The sequence below is a fragment of the Dermacentor andersoni genome, chromosome 1 (assembly GCF_023375885.2).
Source record: "Dermacentor andersoni chromosome 1, qqDerAnde1_hic_scaffold, whole genome shotgun sequence".
Lineage (NCBI taxonomy): Eukaryota > Metazoa > Arthropoda > Arachnida > Ixodida > Ixodidae > Dermacentor > Dermacentor andersoni.
In genome coordinates, this window is record NC_092814.1 from 97,614,684 (window position 1) to 97,630,887 (window position 16,204).

General features: G+C 47.2%; 1 protein-coding gene across 1 annotated transcript; it reads right to left on the minus strand.

The window, feature by feature from the left end:
* Positions 1 to 321: 321 nt before the first annotated feature.
* LOC126543288 (uncharacterized) lies at positions 322 to 15,191 on the minus strand. Its single transcript, XM_055061820.2, has 13 exons — positions 14,812 to 15,191; positions 14,582 to 14,672; positions 14,393 to 14,503; positions 14,184 to 14,328; positions 11,829 to 11,983; positions 10,082 to 10,307; positions 8,194 to 8,336; positions 7,998 to 8,106; positions 5,525 to 5,667; positions 5,324 to 5,450; positions 1,513 to 5,099; positions 1,150 to 1,291; positions 322 to 620 (listed from the first exon to the last, which is right to left on the minus strand). The coding sequence occupies exons 3-13, from the start codon at positions 14,454 to 14,456 to the stop codon at positions 425 to 427; spliced, it is 5,037 nt and encodes a 1,678-aa protein (XP_054917795.1). The 5' UTR covers positions 14,457 to 14,503; positions 14,582 to 14,672; positions 14,812 to 15,191; the 3' UTR covers positions 322 to 424.
* Between the last annotated feature and the right edge of the window lie 1,013 nt (positions 15,192 to 16,204).

Genomic DNA, 16,204 nt, shown 5'->3' on the forward strand with positions numbered 1-16,204 from the left:
GTTCAAGGAAGTAGATTGAGCATACCGCAAGACTCAACTGTCGCGGACATTGCAATATTTTATCCCTGGTATGCGAGACCATCGTGAAACCATTCATTCATTGGTCTGCCAATTTGTTTGCCTGTTGAAGATGGATGGATTACACGTTGGAGCATTCAGTTTAAAATTTCAAAACACAAGTTACACGCCCGTTTAGGGGTCGTGTTACAGTATTTTGTTTCTGCAGTTCTGCAGTAGGGAGACATGAAATTATGTCTTCATGATGTTTATTGAGGGGGTCGAGGCACGCAGTACTTGACGAATTAGACGTTCAAATCCTCCTTTAGTGCCGCCTGAAATATTTATTTTGTAGTTGTTCGGGCAATTTTTGTCCTCCGCAAACCGCACCGATGACTTCTACACTGATAACGTTCGCGCTTCTTCGTCACACGCGAAGGAAGTGCAACAAGACAGCAGCTATCACGAGCTCGAAGGAAATGCGCACAGTGCTGGAGTCGCAGAACATGACACCAGCTTTCTTGAGGTGATCATCGGTCAAATTCTTGATCAACTCCTGGCTGTCAACGCAACGGTACTTCTGTGCGAAGAGGTTGATGCACTGGGAAAAATCACGTGCATGCCTGCGAAGTAGTTCACATTAGATAAGCGAGAACAAAAGAAAACCGCAACGTGAATAGTTTTCCGACACAAAACGTATAGGTAAACAAAACTAAACTGAATTCCATCCAATAATGATGATGTACATATTAGTGAAGGTGGCCAGCCAATGAAAAAGAGCAATGACGAATAAATCAAACTTCGTGAATGAGGTCACAGTTACATGAACATGTGTAAACGATGTATTCCAAGCAACTATTCCAGCTTGGCAGATGTGTCAACTGAATTCCTTTAATCGTAGGCCTGAAAATGTTTAAACATAAATATCACAGCACTGCCTTTACATCAAATTCCATAATACTGGGCAATAAATTGCTCTAAGTTATTGCCATCAACAAAGCAGAGAGCCATAACTTGGTATAAATCTTTTTTTTTTTATGACGACTGTGTCTCCCAACTAAAAATTTAAATATTTAGATAAGCAAGAAATAATAGAGTGAGGTTTCCTGTTAAGGCAGTAATACGGCAATGAATCGTGATTATGTCACTTACGAACACACCGACTTCCGGATCTGTGGTGTCAAGGATTGAACTTCGAAATGACGTATGGTCCCGTTGCCTACAGCTTTAAAGTCATCTTCAAATACCCGTACACAGGCAGCAGATCTTCTTTGAAGATTGTGCAGGTGACATTCTATGTATGGCAGAGAAGTGAAATGAAAAGTTATTATAGTAGGGTATTGCTCCACCGAATAGCATTGCGAAGCAACATCTAGCAGTATTGCGAATTAAAAACGTGGGTATTTTGTTGCTTTTGTGATACAAGAAAGACATCGAGTTGCGACAAAAAAGTGCCTTTGTCGAAGATATTTTTACTTTCTCACTTCAATAATTAAACTTAAGTCGAACACTTACGCGACATTTCGTCTTCGTCTGTAACATTGTCGGCGAAATCTCGACGCTGGTCAGACAGTAGCCTCTCCATACCGAAAAGGTCGTTGTTATCACTCCAAATGTCATCGGTATACCAAGCGTTCCGCTTGCTCAGTTCTCCAAGTAAAGGGTCCGGCCGTTTTTCCGTGCCTTCAATGTGTTTTCTTAGTAGTTCTTCCTTAATGTCGTCTCTTCCAGCGCTCCACATTGAAGATCGATCTCCACTGTCGCTCTCAAGCTTTGCGTCTATTTCGTAGTAGTCCTTATTTTCCTCCAGAGCCTTACCATCAAAGTCCCGCACAACTCTATCATCGCGAACGAGATGCTCATTCGGAAAAAGCATCATGTCTGCCTTGCTGTCGCTTTCTTCTTTATGTTTACTTATAATTTCCTCTAGGTCGTCCTTTACAAGCTTCTTCTTCATTTTTCTCTCTAGCTCGTATTGGTTTAGCTGAAGGTTAGTGTTTTGGCGCGGCGGCTTCGGGATAGCACTGCCGGCTGCCTCGTCGTTCTTATCAAGCAGTAACCCAGGCGATTCGTCGATGTGCCTCACGTATGGGAACCCAAGCCTCGGCTCACGCCTTCTCTTTTTAATGTCAAAGAATCGCTTCTGTCCTTTAGCGCCTTGGTGCACGAAGCCCTCATCGTTACCTTCTTGACCGTCATTGAAGTCTCTTTCCCTTTTCACGTCTTTCATGCGACTTCCCGGAGAGTTTACTGACCTGCGATGTGACAACTCGTCTTTCCTTGGTCGTGCTTCTGGTAATGCGGCGCGCTCTTTTGTCTCTCCAAGAAAGTCGGGCACAACCTTCTCTTTAGGCGACCGCAGGCCTGGCTCTGGAAGAAAACTATTGGGGCCAACGTAGTTCGAGTCGTTAGAATGACGCTGCGATGGGCTCGGGAAGGGCCGAAGTTCATCCGGATACGAGTCCATTTCGTGCGGCTCTATTTCCTTGTAGTTAGGTTTTTTAAAAGTAGGTTTGCGTTGAAATGACCGCACGTTTCCGGACGTCTCTCCTGGTACTTGAAAATTTGGGTTGTTTGGCGACGGAATCCGATCATGGGCGCTAAGTCGTTTCATGGCATTCAGACTGGGAGGCATTTCTTCCTTCGTCGGAGCAGGAGGCCCGTCACTGATCTTTAGTGAAGCTTTATTATAATCTCTCACTCCTCTGTCATAGTCTTCTTGCATAATCCCAACAGCAGATCGAGGGTCAGTAGGCAGGCCCGCTCTTGCACGAAACATATTTGAAGCTAATCGCCGAGGATAGTAACGTAACGGTGCTCCTTGTCGATGATTCTGAGACATTTGGTCTTTCTCTTCGGTCAAAGCGTCCGCACCATCGTGCCTGGGTAATTTTGCGCCAGACACGCTGTCAGATAAAGAAAACGTTCCATCAGGGGCATAATTCACGTCTCCCATACCAAGTGCCACCTGCAAGTTCCTGGGAGCGTCTGGATAAGCTTTGTTATCGTGACGTCTCACTGAAATGGCTCTGCGAGGACCCATCTGCTTTACGTCTTGACTAAGAGATTCGTCGTTAGGCAGTACGGGAGCATCGTCTTCTGGGAATGACACCACGTCCCTTGACACCAGTTCTTCTTCACCGTCCATATGTGGTAAGTGGCCGAGTGCCGGTTTCTCGTATTCACTAAGATCGTAGTCGGTACTTTTGTATGCATGTCCACGGCGCTGCAAGCCGATCACCCGCCTGTCGAGCTGCACAGTCTTGTGTCGCCTTTCATCTTGCTGTTCTTTCCCAGTCCTTTCATTAGGTGCGTAATGCCTGATGTACGGATAGCGCTCAATATGACGCATCCCGTGGTCAGCTCTGAAGCGCCTAGTGTCTGCTCCTCCGTTGTAGTCGTAGTACGCTAAACTTCTGTTAAATGAACCTTTGACATTGCTGAAACCACCCCTGAATACTTCATCGCCAGAGACGGCGTACCTGTGGGCGGGATCTTTCCCTGCTCTCTGCATGTCGGATTTAGGATTGAGGTTGTCCCTGCCCTTGTACCGACTGTAGTGCCTTTCCCTCTGTTTCTGCAGTAGCTCTGCCATTCCTCTTGTATCCTCGTACATTTCCAGTTCTTCTTCCCGACTCAATGGAGGCACCCCTCTCCAACCTTCTGCATCGCGCTCTCCTTGCCTTGCTGCACGCGGTACATTCCGCATTGATTTATAAATTGGCAATTTGACTGGAGAGTTCCTGAAATTTTCAGTAAGTGGTTGACTGATAAACTTGCTATCAGAATCCTGAGCTTCATCTTTATTTCTGACATAGTTATCACTGTTGTAATCTGGTGGGTTACCCAATTGGTCTATGAAGTACGCTCCGGGTCGCGCAAAATCTCGGTTAGCTCCTTTACTATTGAGATCCTGGACAAGCGCTCGGGACCCCGATTCATATCTGTGTTGCGACCTGAGTTTCCGTGCCCGCTCGACACCTGCCCAGAACTCTTGGTTTTTTCTAGGTTCGGTATTTCCGTCTTGTTTCTGCATAGTCACTGATGAATTGTGGGCAATTCCTTCGGGTGATAATTGTGCGATTCTTTGCGGTGCATCCTGTTTTCTTGTTTTCGAAGTTGCTTCGCGATCGGCATAATCATAGGCAGGCTTGACATCAAGGCTGTCTGGTACTTTGTCTTCTTCTTCAACGTACTCATCGTAATCTGGACCGTAGTAATCTTCCATAACTTGGCTTAACATTTGTTGTTTAATGGCAGCAGAGACATTCCCACCGCGCTTTAGTTCTTGCTTCAGCACGTTCACGTTACCAAGTATATCGCGACTGCCATTTTCGTTGCTTACCCTCCCTCTTCGCCAACTTTGTAAGCGTACCGGTGCCCCCCTTCGGCTTCTCAGACAAGCCTCGTAATATTGCCTGTGCAGTATCCTGCCGAAGCTTCTCACGTGTCCTTTCATTACAGGGTCATCTTTGCATCCAAGCTCGCTCGCCGAGTCCGGAACACACGTTTCATATTTCTTCAATAGCGGACAGAGTACTTCGGCCTTCTGGTGTACCAGCTCCATTTCTTCAAGTATTCTGCTGAAGCTCAAACCACAGTGGAATATGCGCTTCAGTGCTGGAAGCCGTCGACACGCCGGCGAATTAGGAGACATCATCGGAGCGGACATGTTCGACCACACGACCTTCTCGCACCTCTTCGCGTAGTCAGTGGTGAACGGCTGCAGCAATGGCGCGACGTGAGCGTGCAGTTCAGACATGGCGCACTGCGTGCGGCTTTTCACTTCGGAGATGCAGGCATTCATCTCCTCCAGCCGCCGGCACACCTCTGGAGACATCTCCAGCGGCGAGAACTTCACTTCCCGTACGGCTGTCTGAAAACTAAGGCCACATAGGAACACCTTGCGCACTGCAGTGCCCGTCAGGCACTCGACTTGCGCTCCTCGGGGAGGCGTCACGTCAAAATCTGAGCACTCTTTTGCGTGCTCTTTTTTCCACGTGTCTAGCAGGGCACTCATGATGCTGGTCGCTTCATCGGCCAAAAGGCACCCCGACTGCTCTTTGGCGTTGATGAAGCATTTCTCGAAGTTTTGGGAAATCCTGGATTAAAAAAAAAGGAGCAATAAACAGTTACAGGTACGATGCTTTAAGAGCAATTCCAAAGATTCGTTATTATAACCTATCCACAGTGCGCACGCTAAACTCATGTGAAACGCCGCACTAGACTTTCATCCTTTCACTAAAGCATAGTAGACGCTACATCAACGCTCCAACTGCTTGCGTAATTTCTTTCTTTGTTCTTTGTATGTGAAACTGCGGCTTGCCTGCATCGTTCCTTGTCACCTTTCTTCAGCCCTTCAAGGCGTGCTTGGACCTCCATTCCACAGGAGAAGTAGTTATTGAACAGCGTCGTTCGTTTGCACGTCTCTTTGTAGACAGAAGTTTCAACGTCTAAAAGAGAAAACGGTCAATTACAAGCAGTTCATATTGTACTGAACGCTGCCTCTGCAAGCCGATTAGCTTACTTCTAACGCCGTTGCAGCTGGTGTTCACGTTTGTCATGACTTTGTGGAGATAAGTAAGGTGGTAGCTTAGGGAGAGGTTTCTCATGTTGCAGTGTGTTACACGTTCGGCAGCTGCGACGCATTCCTTGTAGGAAAGTACTTGACTGAAAAGAAGAAAAACTGTGCATATGACGACATGCTGGATTTTGGGCTTATTGTTAAGCATATTGAAGCGAGAGGCGTTGTCACTCAAAGACAACTATGTTACTAGCGGCAGCTAAGTGACTAGTAAATTGGTAGCACCTCTATGTCGCAGGAAAAGCGGTTGTCATTAGTTTGCGTTACTCCCCGTGCCCAAAACTTCAACGAAGGTTAATCAGTCCCTCGTTAAAAGCGGATCATACAAAGACCAAGAGCGGCGGTGAATAATACTCTCTTTAGACCGCATGGAGCACCAAAAGCAGCAGTCCTTTTATTTAAAAAGAAGGCTCATGATTTTATGATAAATTGCATAGAAATGCTGGCATATGCCGCCGACATATCACATTAGGTTTGTTATGTGTATTTGTGTTCAACTATTTAAACGCTGTATAAAAAAATCCCCGACCATTACGATACTCCCTAATGCGAAATTTTTGCGCAGCTGTATATGTGTTTTCATTTCGTGATATATTGGCTGGCGCGCACAATCTGTCTCGTGCTTTACGTTGCAAACGGAGCTGTGTGGCACGACTGGCTCGCTAATCGGGAGGACGTGAGTCGGCGCGTAGCTGACGCGTGGGCGCGATTAAGAGCAGCTGCCACAGACAGTCCTCCGCTCATGCAGCGCTTTGTTTCCATACAGACGACGCGCACTGCTCTGGCGCCATCTCGTAGCCATCGTCACTGCAAAGCGCGTCTTACGCGGCAATGTGCTCTTCTCACGCTTTCGCCACACCTTCCTCCTCCGCGCACCCTCTTCGCTATCGCCGTCTTTCATCTTCCCCTGCTCTCCGCGTTCCTTTTCATCCTTTGCTGTGTTCGTTCGCTCGGTTACGAGGGGCAACGCCGACGCTCGCCGCAGGAACGGGTGCCTAAGAGTTGCACTCTAAAACCTTGGTATAGCATATGAGCATTAGCGGAGGCGTAGTGGAATGTGTGACAAGCGTTATTGTGTGACCATACATTCAAACCAATTTAGCAAGAGTACGATTATGCATTGGCCTTATTGATAGATCCGTCATGTATAAACAGTACTTGTGTACGCTTTCAAACCACTTTTACTGAAAGTTCATGTTTGAAACCACTCGTTTTTCAAACTCTTCATCAATTTGCTTCCTGCGAGACCTTATGTCTCAGCCGCTTTTAAATCTGTCCTAGCTCTAATATTTACTATTCAAGCAAACTGGGGCGCTATAACGTAAAACTATTCCAAACTTTTCTATTCCAATTCTGCTATCAGCCCTCACCGATTGGTCAAACTTTTTTTCGACCACCCCGACTTCACCTGTCTGTCACGCGGCGTCACGAAAACCGCGATACCTCCCCATCTGATATGACGTGTACACACTGATTATGCATGATTTGACAGAAAAAAGAAAAACAGTTATTTCTGATTCGATCCCTTTTCGCCATTAGCCTTCGGCTATTGGTAAAAAGTTTTCGGGCTGCACTCACTTCACCTGCCTGTCACGCGACGTCACAAAACCGCAAGAACTCACCGCGTCAACGTGACGTGCACGCGATAAAGATGCATTAATATGCCGAACAAAACTGAATTTTCTTCGGAATAGCCGCAGGCTGCCCCGTTCCGAAAGGAATAGAAGATGGCTGCCGCCGATCGTTCAGACGCTGGCTACTCGCACCTGCCGGAGAGCACGGGTGTATTTGCGTATAATAAAACTTCTTGCGTGGCCGCGTAACGTTTTCGAGCACTTCCGGCACGTTTACCCCCACATTCTGCCAACTCTTCTTTGCTGAGGGTCCGTTTTAGCGTCATCCTTGAGCTTCCGTTCCATGCCGCCGCGATTTTCGACCAGCCACCGCAAGCTAAGTAAGGGAAAGCCGACCAATCATAGACGCCGGCACCACCCTCTTCATCCGGTTATCGACTTTCAGTGCAGTGGCTCGGCCCCATCGAATCCCTCTCCACTTGAGCGTTCTCCTCGCCTCTTGGCAGCCAATTAGATACGACAAGCCGCTCAGTGTAGGCAATGTTATTCGTTATTCAAGCAAAGAAAAGGGACCTCCTATGAACGAGGAGAGCGTTTGATTGGTCTGTTCAGACAACCCTGCGGGTGACCGCCCGGTGCTTGCGTTGGTGGTTACGCAAATTTGACGTCAGGAGATTGGAATAGAAACATATTGGAATAGTTTTACGTTATAGGGCCCCTGGTTTAGCAAGCAAGTTTCCCAGTGGAAAAATGTGAAGCATTTTTCTACAGTGCTAAAGTTTTTTGCCACTATTATACACAGCATCTTGAATCGGCTTGTGAATTATTCGAACCAAACATACGTGCAGATATCATGATCGACGCGGTCCCCCGTTGTCTCGTATCTGTTTACTCCGCAGTGCAGAAATTTCCTCAGAAACGGCAGCAACTGGCAGTCGAGGTCAGGTATTTCTGCGAACAAACACAGGTCAGCTTTTATGGCTTGTCGCATTTCAAATCGGGCAATGAGTTGCCAAAGTGAAACAGATTATCCCTCACGTGTTTGTTGGCTGCACTTTCCAGCGACTTTGCGAGTCACAATATTCGCCAGGTATTTGAGATGAGAGTGTACTTCCGTCCCAATGCCGCATTCCGAATAAAGGTGAATGTTGTCTATGCAGTTCCTAAACTTCGCGCTTCGCCTGTAAAAAAAAAGAGAGTTGCTTCAAACACATAATATAATTCAGTGCGTCTTTTTTTCCTTTCGGAGCTATTGCCTTGTAAATTACAGTTGATAAAAGGCAAACACCCGACCGCTTGCGTCATTGATTTTACTGCTAACAGCAATTACGAGCTAGCAGATGGCCTTTAATGTATATTTCCACCCTTATTTGTAACGATTCTCAGATAATATATGCTGAGTAGTAATGCTGAGAAATGAACCAACGCCAATGTTTCTTCAAGCCGTGCTCTTTAACCACTTCTCCACGTCTGCATTCTACGACAATCAACAGTTAAAAGCTAGAATATGGGCCGAACGTGCCAGTATCTGTCTGATCACATTTACCGAACTGCGCAGAATGATGCGCAATAGACAGAAAATAGGTTCGGCATGGTGGGTGCGAGGAGCGGTTCTTACAGGATGTGCTAGGATCAGAGATCAGTACAAAAAAAAAATTACTTGCGCTGGATTCGCTATCACTGCAGTGTGCCGCCACACACACACAAAAAAAAAAAATGAACGATTACGATGCTCCCTATAACGCGAACTTTGAGTGCAATTGTATATGTGTTTTCATTTCCCATGTATTGGTTAGCGCGGACAATCTGTCTCGTGCGGCACGTTGCAAACGGAGCGATATGTGGCGCGACTGCCTCGCTAATCGGGAGATCCCGAGAGGCGGCGCGTGGGTAACGCGCGGGCGCAGTTCAGAGCAGCCGCCGCAGACAGAGCTCCGCTCATGCAGCACTTTGTTTCCATACAGACGACGCGAGCTATACACTGGCTCCATCTCGCAGCCATCATCGCCGCAAGGCACGTCTTGCGCGGCACTACGCTTTTCTTCTCACGCTTTCGCCGTGCCCTTCTCCTTCGCTTTCCTCCTCGGGTTCTCATCGCTATCGCAGTCTTTCATATCCCGCTGGACTCCGTATTCGCTTTCATCCTTCGCTTCGTTCGTTCACCCGGTTAAGAGGGACAATGCCGACGCTCGCCGCAGGAACGGCCACCGAAGAGCTGCGCTCTAAAAGAGAAGAAGCTCGCCAGAGCATGGAGAGCCGCAGCCGGTGGGGGGACTTCGCATTACTGACCGAGGTCAAAAGGGCAAAACCGGAAAAGCAGAATCCCAGAGCTGGATGCTTTACTTCAAGAACGACAAGCGAAATATAGTGCAGTTGCTCAAAATGCAGTGGACAGAGAAAAGATCAGTAAGGAAACGGCCTGATAACTACTCTTCACTCTAATGGAGTATATGGATACAAAAGGTCACTGGAGTCTGCCAGTTTTCTATATGGAACCCTAGGAAGGAACATGGTATTGTTTTTATTTGACATTTTCGGTATTGAAGAAACGTGAGCAAGAGCACTGGTCAACTACTCTTACAAAGGCAAACGGGTGCCCTGCAGGAGTGCAAGCAACTTGCACTGCAAATATAAATTAGAGCAATGGCTGGTACCTGATTCAGCCTTGACAGGCTGAATGTCTGAATCCGATACTTCATTATTTACTCTAAACATATCATCAGGAGATACATACGTATAAGGAAACCTAAGCAGCTGACAATGTTTTAAGACGGTCTCTATAGCCTAAGGACAGATAATTATGCGCGTGTTGTTTGCGGCTAGTGTGCTGCTTGAAGAAGAAGCCTTATGGAGCAAAGTGGTTGGGCCCGCTCGACCAGTTCCACAATCTGTGCAGCCGTTCCACGTGACAGAAATAGCTACGTACCTGCACTCAATGGATGGTAGGCGGTTGTATTTATCCGGCGTCCCACCAACAGCAGGCGCATCGAAGATGATACCGAAGTGCACACCACGAGTTGTCGTACTCAGGTCCTGGCTATGGTTTTGCGGCGCGACAGTTTGAGGCTCACCGAGGTAGAAAGAACTTGTGCACTCGAGGAACCGCACAACCGCCACTCGGATGTCGCACACTGTGCTCATGTCCGTCAACACTGCATAAAAATGTAAAAGCGACTGCACCTCAGTTCCACTAGCAGTTTAAAGTGCAGATATAGGGCATATCACACGGTGGAAATACATCCTTGCTTCGTCATAGCAGTGACCTTCGAGCACGACAGAATGTTGGCAGAAGCGGCCTTCTGCTACCTTTAGCGTTCGTGCGTTGTTTAAATGTTGCCCCTCCCCCTTTTTCTTATGGCTGTTTCGCCTCATAAATTTGACGTGTGGCAGCGCGAGCTCTTTACCGCGTTTTCAGTCGCATTGTCAACTTTCGGGGCACCCTATTGGGATAGCGAATGATATGAAAATGAGAACGTCAGGCAATGACAAGCAGCTTTTGTGATCACAACGTGTGAACCCGGGCAAGTCGGATGGCTCACAGTTTACGATGCCTTCTCGGTATCACAACATGCCACTTTCTGCTTCTTTCTATAGGTTTCATCAGATTTCACATTGAAGTATATGTTTCATGATCAGAAATAAATGTCAATAATTACATTTTTAGGTGGATTCCCTTCCCGTGATTCTAGCTGCAGAATCACAGCGCGTTTCTTTCTTTGGATCTTGCGTCGGCGCAGAACACGTGTTGAGCAGCCTGTGCACGTGTTCAGTTGCTGCGCTCTCGAAGAAAGGTGCACACTGTGAAATGGGTAACAGAAGGACAGGTACAAGCATACGACGTGGTCATGTAGCTGTCGCTGCCGGCGCGGGAATAGAGCATGTAGGTCTCACGCTAGAGTCGCTAGAGCACAGTGCATCACGCTCTAGCGTGGCTGGCCGGCAGCATGCTGGTCTACAGTTCTGGTGCACTGCAGAGATTGCGCTGAATTTGCGCCTTCGCCAAATTAAAAAGCGATAGCTGGCCGCGCACTTGCGCGCATGCGCTGCAGCAACAGCTCATCGCTGCGCTACTGCGGGCCGCGTTCAACGCGCCGCGGGCAAAGTTTCGGCGATCCTGGCGTCGCCGGCGGGAGGTATTCGACTTCGCCGACCGCTGCCTTGCACGTTAGAAACGCCGGACTGTATCCGCGCCTTTAGCCTCCCTTTAGCTCACGTTTCATGCGCTCAGGCACTGCAGAGAACTGCGTTTATTTCGTATTTTTGATTAGCGCGTCGCCTAAGAAAGAAAAGAAAGAAAAAAGGCCTGGTGGACCCTTGCTATCAGCTGAGCGAGAGCAGCGTTTTGGCATTCCGCTGCTCGCATGAAAATTCGCACTTGTGCTCCCGCTGAGCGGCTCACAGCCGAATGTAAAGATGCATCGGCCATCGCGCCGTGGACTAAACACCAAGCTAAAACTCTCTGCAGCAGTCAGCGACGTCGGGCTAGTTGGTGTTGCGTAACTTCTGAAGTGTGGTACAGCGGAGTAAGACGAAGACTGACAGCGAGAAGATATAACAAGCGCTGACTTTCGTTAGTCAGCTCTTGTGTTGTCTTCTCGCTGTCAGCCTTCGTCTTGCCGCTCTGTATAACACTTACAGAAGCCATAAAACTTTCCATTTATTCGGTGACTTACTCGAACTGGTTTCCCCGCTTGAACTGCAGGTTTCTTTGTACATCTCGTTGACGAGGGACGAGATATGCTGAAGATGAAAGTTGAACTCCGAGCTTCTCACGCAACGCGTCAAGCGCATTGAGTCTTGAAAGCACTTGTCGAATCCCTGTGCTTTCCTGCAGTAAAATCCCAAACATAATTTCTCCAATTTATTTTTGAAAAAGCACGTTTTACCCGTAATATACCGGCGCCCGTTTACTAACTTACTATAAGGGGCTTATTTAAAAAAAAATTCGATCTCAAGGGAATTGTGGTTGTGTCACGTGGCTACCAACGAGTTTTCACCAAAAACCGCCAGGAGCCCAATAGGCTGTTCAGTTTTGTGTACGCGCACAAAAATGTTACCTACAATTATGCCTTGTAATGGTGTTTCAATAAAAACCGCTATACTCAGTTTATGCGCAATATTCACAGCTTGCTTAAAAACAAAGTTCACTTTCTCAGCGTATAGCGATGCTAACAGCTACGCTGGCAACCATGTGATTATCCATGTTCTTGTGGGCTGCGTTGCACGGCTACTGGTTTTCGCGGTGAGAGAATTAAAACTTGGGTGACTTTGTACTAGTTCATACTGCGGGGCGCGCAGGACACACACGAACGAGGAAGGAAGGCGCGGATCGTGGCGTCCGAGTTATCGTGTGCCACGAACACAATACTTTGCGCCCGGCGATCTTCGTAAGCCTTCCCTGATACGGACCCTACACATTTTCGGTACAGGTAATTTCGTACACAGTGGTGAAGCGCGACGTGCCAAGACCACGACAGGGCAAACGCGCACTCAACCTCGCAGCGAACAAGTAAAAGATGGCGCCTGTGTGTGGAATCGAGGAGATCTTTGGCTCGACAGTATAGGACAGCAGCAAGTATAAATGTATAAATGTATAAACCATTGCTCGAACTTATTTAGTGCGCAACCAAAATTATTGTAATCAAGAGCAAGGGTAAGCTTAATGCAGACAAAAAATTATTTTTTTTTTGTTGTATCTGGAGTATCGTGGAATCAGTATTACTGCCTTGAACCGTCAAGGGGAATCGTCGAACTCACTTCACTAAAAGCTCCATTAAATTACCTTAGCGAAAGGTAATTGATGCAGGAGTTAAAAGGAGTTCACGGGTGCTTGCGTGACAAAGGGATTAGGCGTACTCTTAGCTGACGGCAGTTACAGATATACTTAGGAGAATAATATCAGAAGGCTTCGCAGATGTAATAAATGGCCGAGTAGAGGTACGCACATTCCTAAGCGTAAAGTCATCCTAAACTAAAGGTGGTTGAACACCTGAGGCACTCTGATTCTAAACACAAGGCGACGAAAATCTTTTTGCAGCCGCAGTTACTGTATTTCGATTGTAGCAGAATGTATAAACTGTGCACCAGGATTTATTTGCACCGTTAAATAGCCACAGGCGCCCAAAATCGAGAGTTCATCCATTATGGTGTATTTTGCTGTAACCCGTGAATCCGTCCTGCGACACGCAGTAGTAACATACAGGAAGAACAGCGCTGCCTGACGTGACGATATAAGAAGCGTTATTCCTGCTAGCTACTGTATGCCAACGAAATCGGCTTGTAATGACAGGCAGCTTTTGAGAACGAAAGATGTTGTGAATTCAGGAAAGTTGGACCGCTGATAATTTACTACGCCCCCTCAGCATGCTTTAGTGCAGTGTTCACGGCACACCTTTAGTCGCAACAGCTTAAAAGCTTAATTAGAATTAATTTGGCATGGGGGGTGGAATGACAATGCCTGCGCTAAACATTTCCACCTTCTTTGCCCTGTGCTAACTGCTCGGTTAGGCTTCTCGTCATAATATGAAAAGTAGCTTTATAAATCATGCCTAATAAAGCAGCTGTTGCCTTGACGAAGTTGCCCTTTGTCGAATCGCTGACTGCAATATCAATAGCTAAAGGACCGCAGGTAGACAACACAGGCACTAGAGGCTTGGGGAAATGGGGAGGGGGGAGGGGTGCATACAGGCAATGACTGCAGGCTCAGGCGTCCCTTTTTCGCCCAGTGCTGAAAACGTGAAGTCTCTATCTTCCTCTGACCCCCTTTTTCATGTATGGTTCTGGGATATTATAGCCGAATGTCAGCTTAGATGGTAATTTGAAGCGGTCCGTTAATTATAATGGGCCTTAATTTTCTGTAGTACAGCTGATTAACCTTTGCTCTTAACGTAAAGCAGCAAAAATAACGCGAACCTGATTATGGCACTTTCTCTCGAAACAGTATTCTTTTTTTTTTTTTTTCTGAACTCGGTGTTTGCTTCTTGTTATGCAGGCACAGGGAGTACCTCCAGTTCGTAAACTCTACTCACTGGCACGTCGCGTTCTGGTTCGGGTTTTCCAGGAGGCTCTTCTCGCGAACTGCATGGCCAACCACGGCTCCGCAAGCACTGAAGCGTTTGAGGGCGTGGTAGCGCTGGCACTTGGTCTTGGGGACACCCTTCGTCTTGGATGAGGCTGCAAACATTTGCTCTCTGTTAAACTGACCCGCACGCAGCTGCTGTTATCACATAGTCCTTACGCAGGCCGTCGGTTGGTGCCAGCAGGAGAGCGGCGAAGACGAAGAGGCAATGCAAGGGCGCCATGGTCTTCCTCCCCTCACAGCCTCGGACCAAAGGAAGCAGAAGCAGCCCTGCAGGAATTCAGCGCAGCGCTTGATGGCTGGGTTGCTCCGCTTTCCCCCGTCACTTGCGTTAGCGATTTCACTCACTTCTTGCAGATCCTCGCTCCGGACCCGGGAAAGAACTACCGCATGTCTCAATTTAGTCCATTTCTTGTCATCTCGGGCGGACGCTACACACCTGAAATACACGAAACGTGCATGTCTCGGCCTGCAGCTAGGTATAAAGCGAAGCGGCAGTGCTGGCGAAAAACAGCAAGTGCTTTATCTTCTTCGCGGTGTATTCCTGGGGAAAAGAACGAGAACATCGTACTACTCACCATTGTGCAGAAGAAAAATTTAGAGGTTACCTAGCATCGCACACGTCTGGAATGCTACCAACGGTCATTGGCGTCGGCGCGAGACTCTGCACGGACTCGCCCTGTTTTGTCTTTTTCTCTCGTTGTCTCGCGGCGCGAAAAAAAAAAAAAAGAAGAGGAAGCACAGGCAAAATATGAGAGTGGTTTCGCGACGTACGTGTGACGAATGGAAATATTGCCGCAGTAAAGTTAATTTCAGGGTGTATTGTGTGGTGACAAAAATTGAAATTTCACGTCACAGGGAAAACAGCCCCTGTTCGTGGTCATATGCTTTCAGAGGCAAATGAGCATCGAATATTTTAGGGGCGTAAACGATTGTTATTATATTAGGTGGTGCTATTCTCGCAATTTTTCTTTTGCACGCAGAACAACGCCGAAGGACATTTCTTTCCCTTCATGCGATTCTTGAGCAATTGCCTATAGTGGGTATGCGCCACTCCATACAGTGAAACGAGGTCTAGATCAAATACATCGCTCTATGCTCGGTCTTTCTACTTATAACTTTTCTTCCATGTCCTGTTTTGTCACATTTATGTCGTTCTGGCAAATATCAACTATACGACATTATCAATGGTTTATCATATATTCTTCCTTTCCTATCGGCTTTGTCGGATGGCCCGCTACATAGGTTACTACATCCAACTGGCAACACTGTGAATCGCTTAGAAGTAAGAAAGAGCTACACATTGACATGGGCCTAATGTGAGAGCAAGGATTACTTACCTCCAGGCATAACTTAACGGCCTCAAAATATACAAAATCTAAGGCAAGGACTCACGCGAAACTGTCGTTACTATAATCACTAGCTGAGGTCAAATTCGCTAATGAATCCGAAGTTCCCAATTACAGCCAGCGCCACTCGAGCCCATGGCAGCGGATGCAGAACACCCTTTTGACAGACGGTGTCACATGTTTACATATAAGGCAATTTGCTCCCCATGGTAAATAAAAACCTTTCTCTTGTAAAAAGGCCCGTACCGGCAAAGTTCCGGTATGCAACTTAAAGAAAAAGGATTTAGTGCTTGGCTGCACCTGCATTTTCTTAACACGCTTTAACACGTCGTTTCCTTGTCCTCCACTGTTTATGGCTCTGTACATCGGAACCGGCATAATTATGTCAACTACATCCCTGTACAATTTTTTCCGCGACACCGAAAAGAGATAATCATTAGAAAAACGTACGGACAGAAAACGGACACTGTCAACGACTTCCCTTAGGTACCCTCGAAGAGCACCAGGCATACTTAAATTGGAGACCACGTACATCGGCAGATGCTTGTTCAGTCGTAACTGGCACATTGTGCGCAGAAAGGGGTCATGCACGTCTCGAAAAAAAGAAAACCGGTTTACTAGC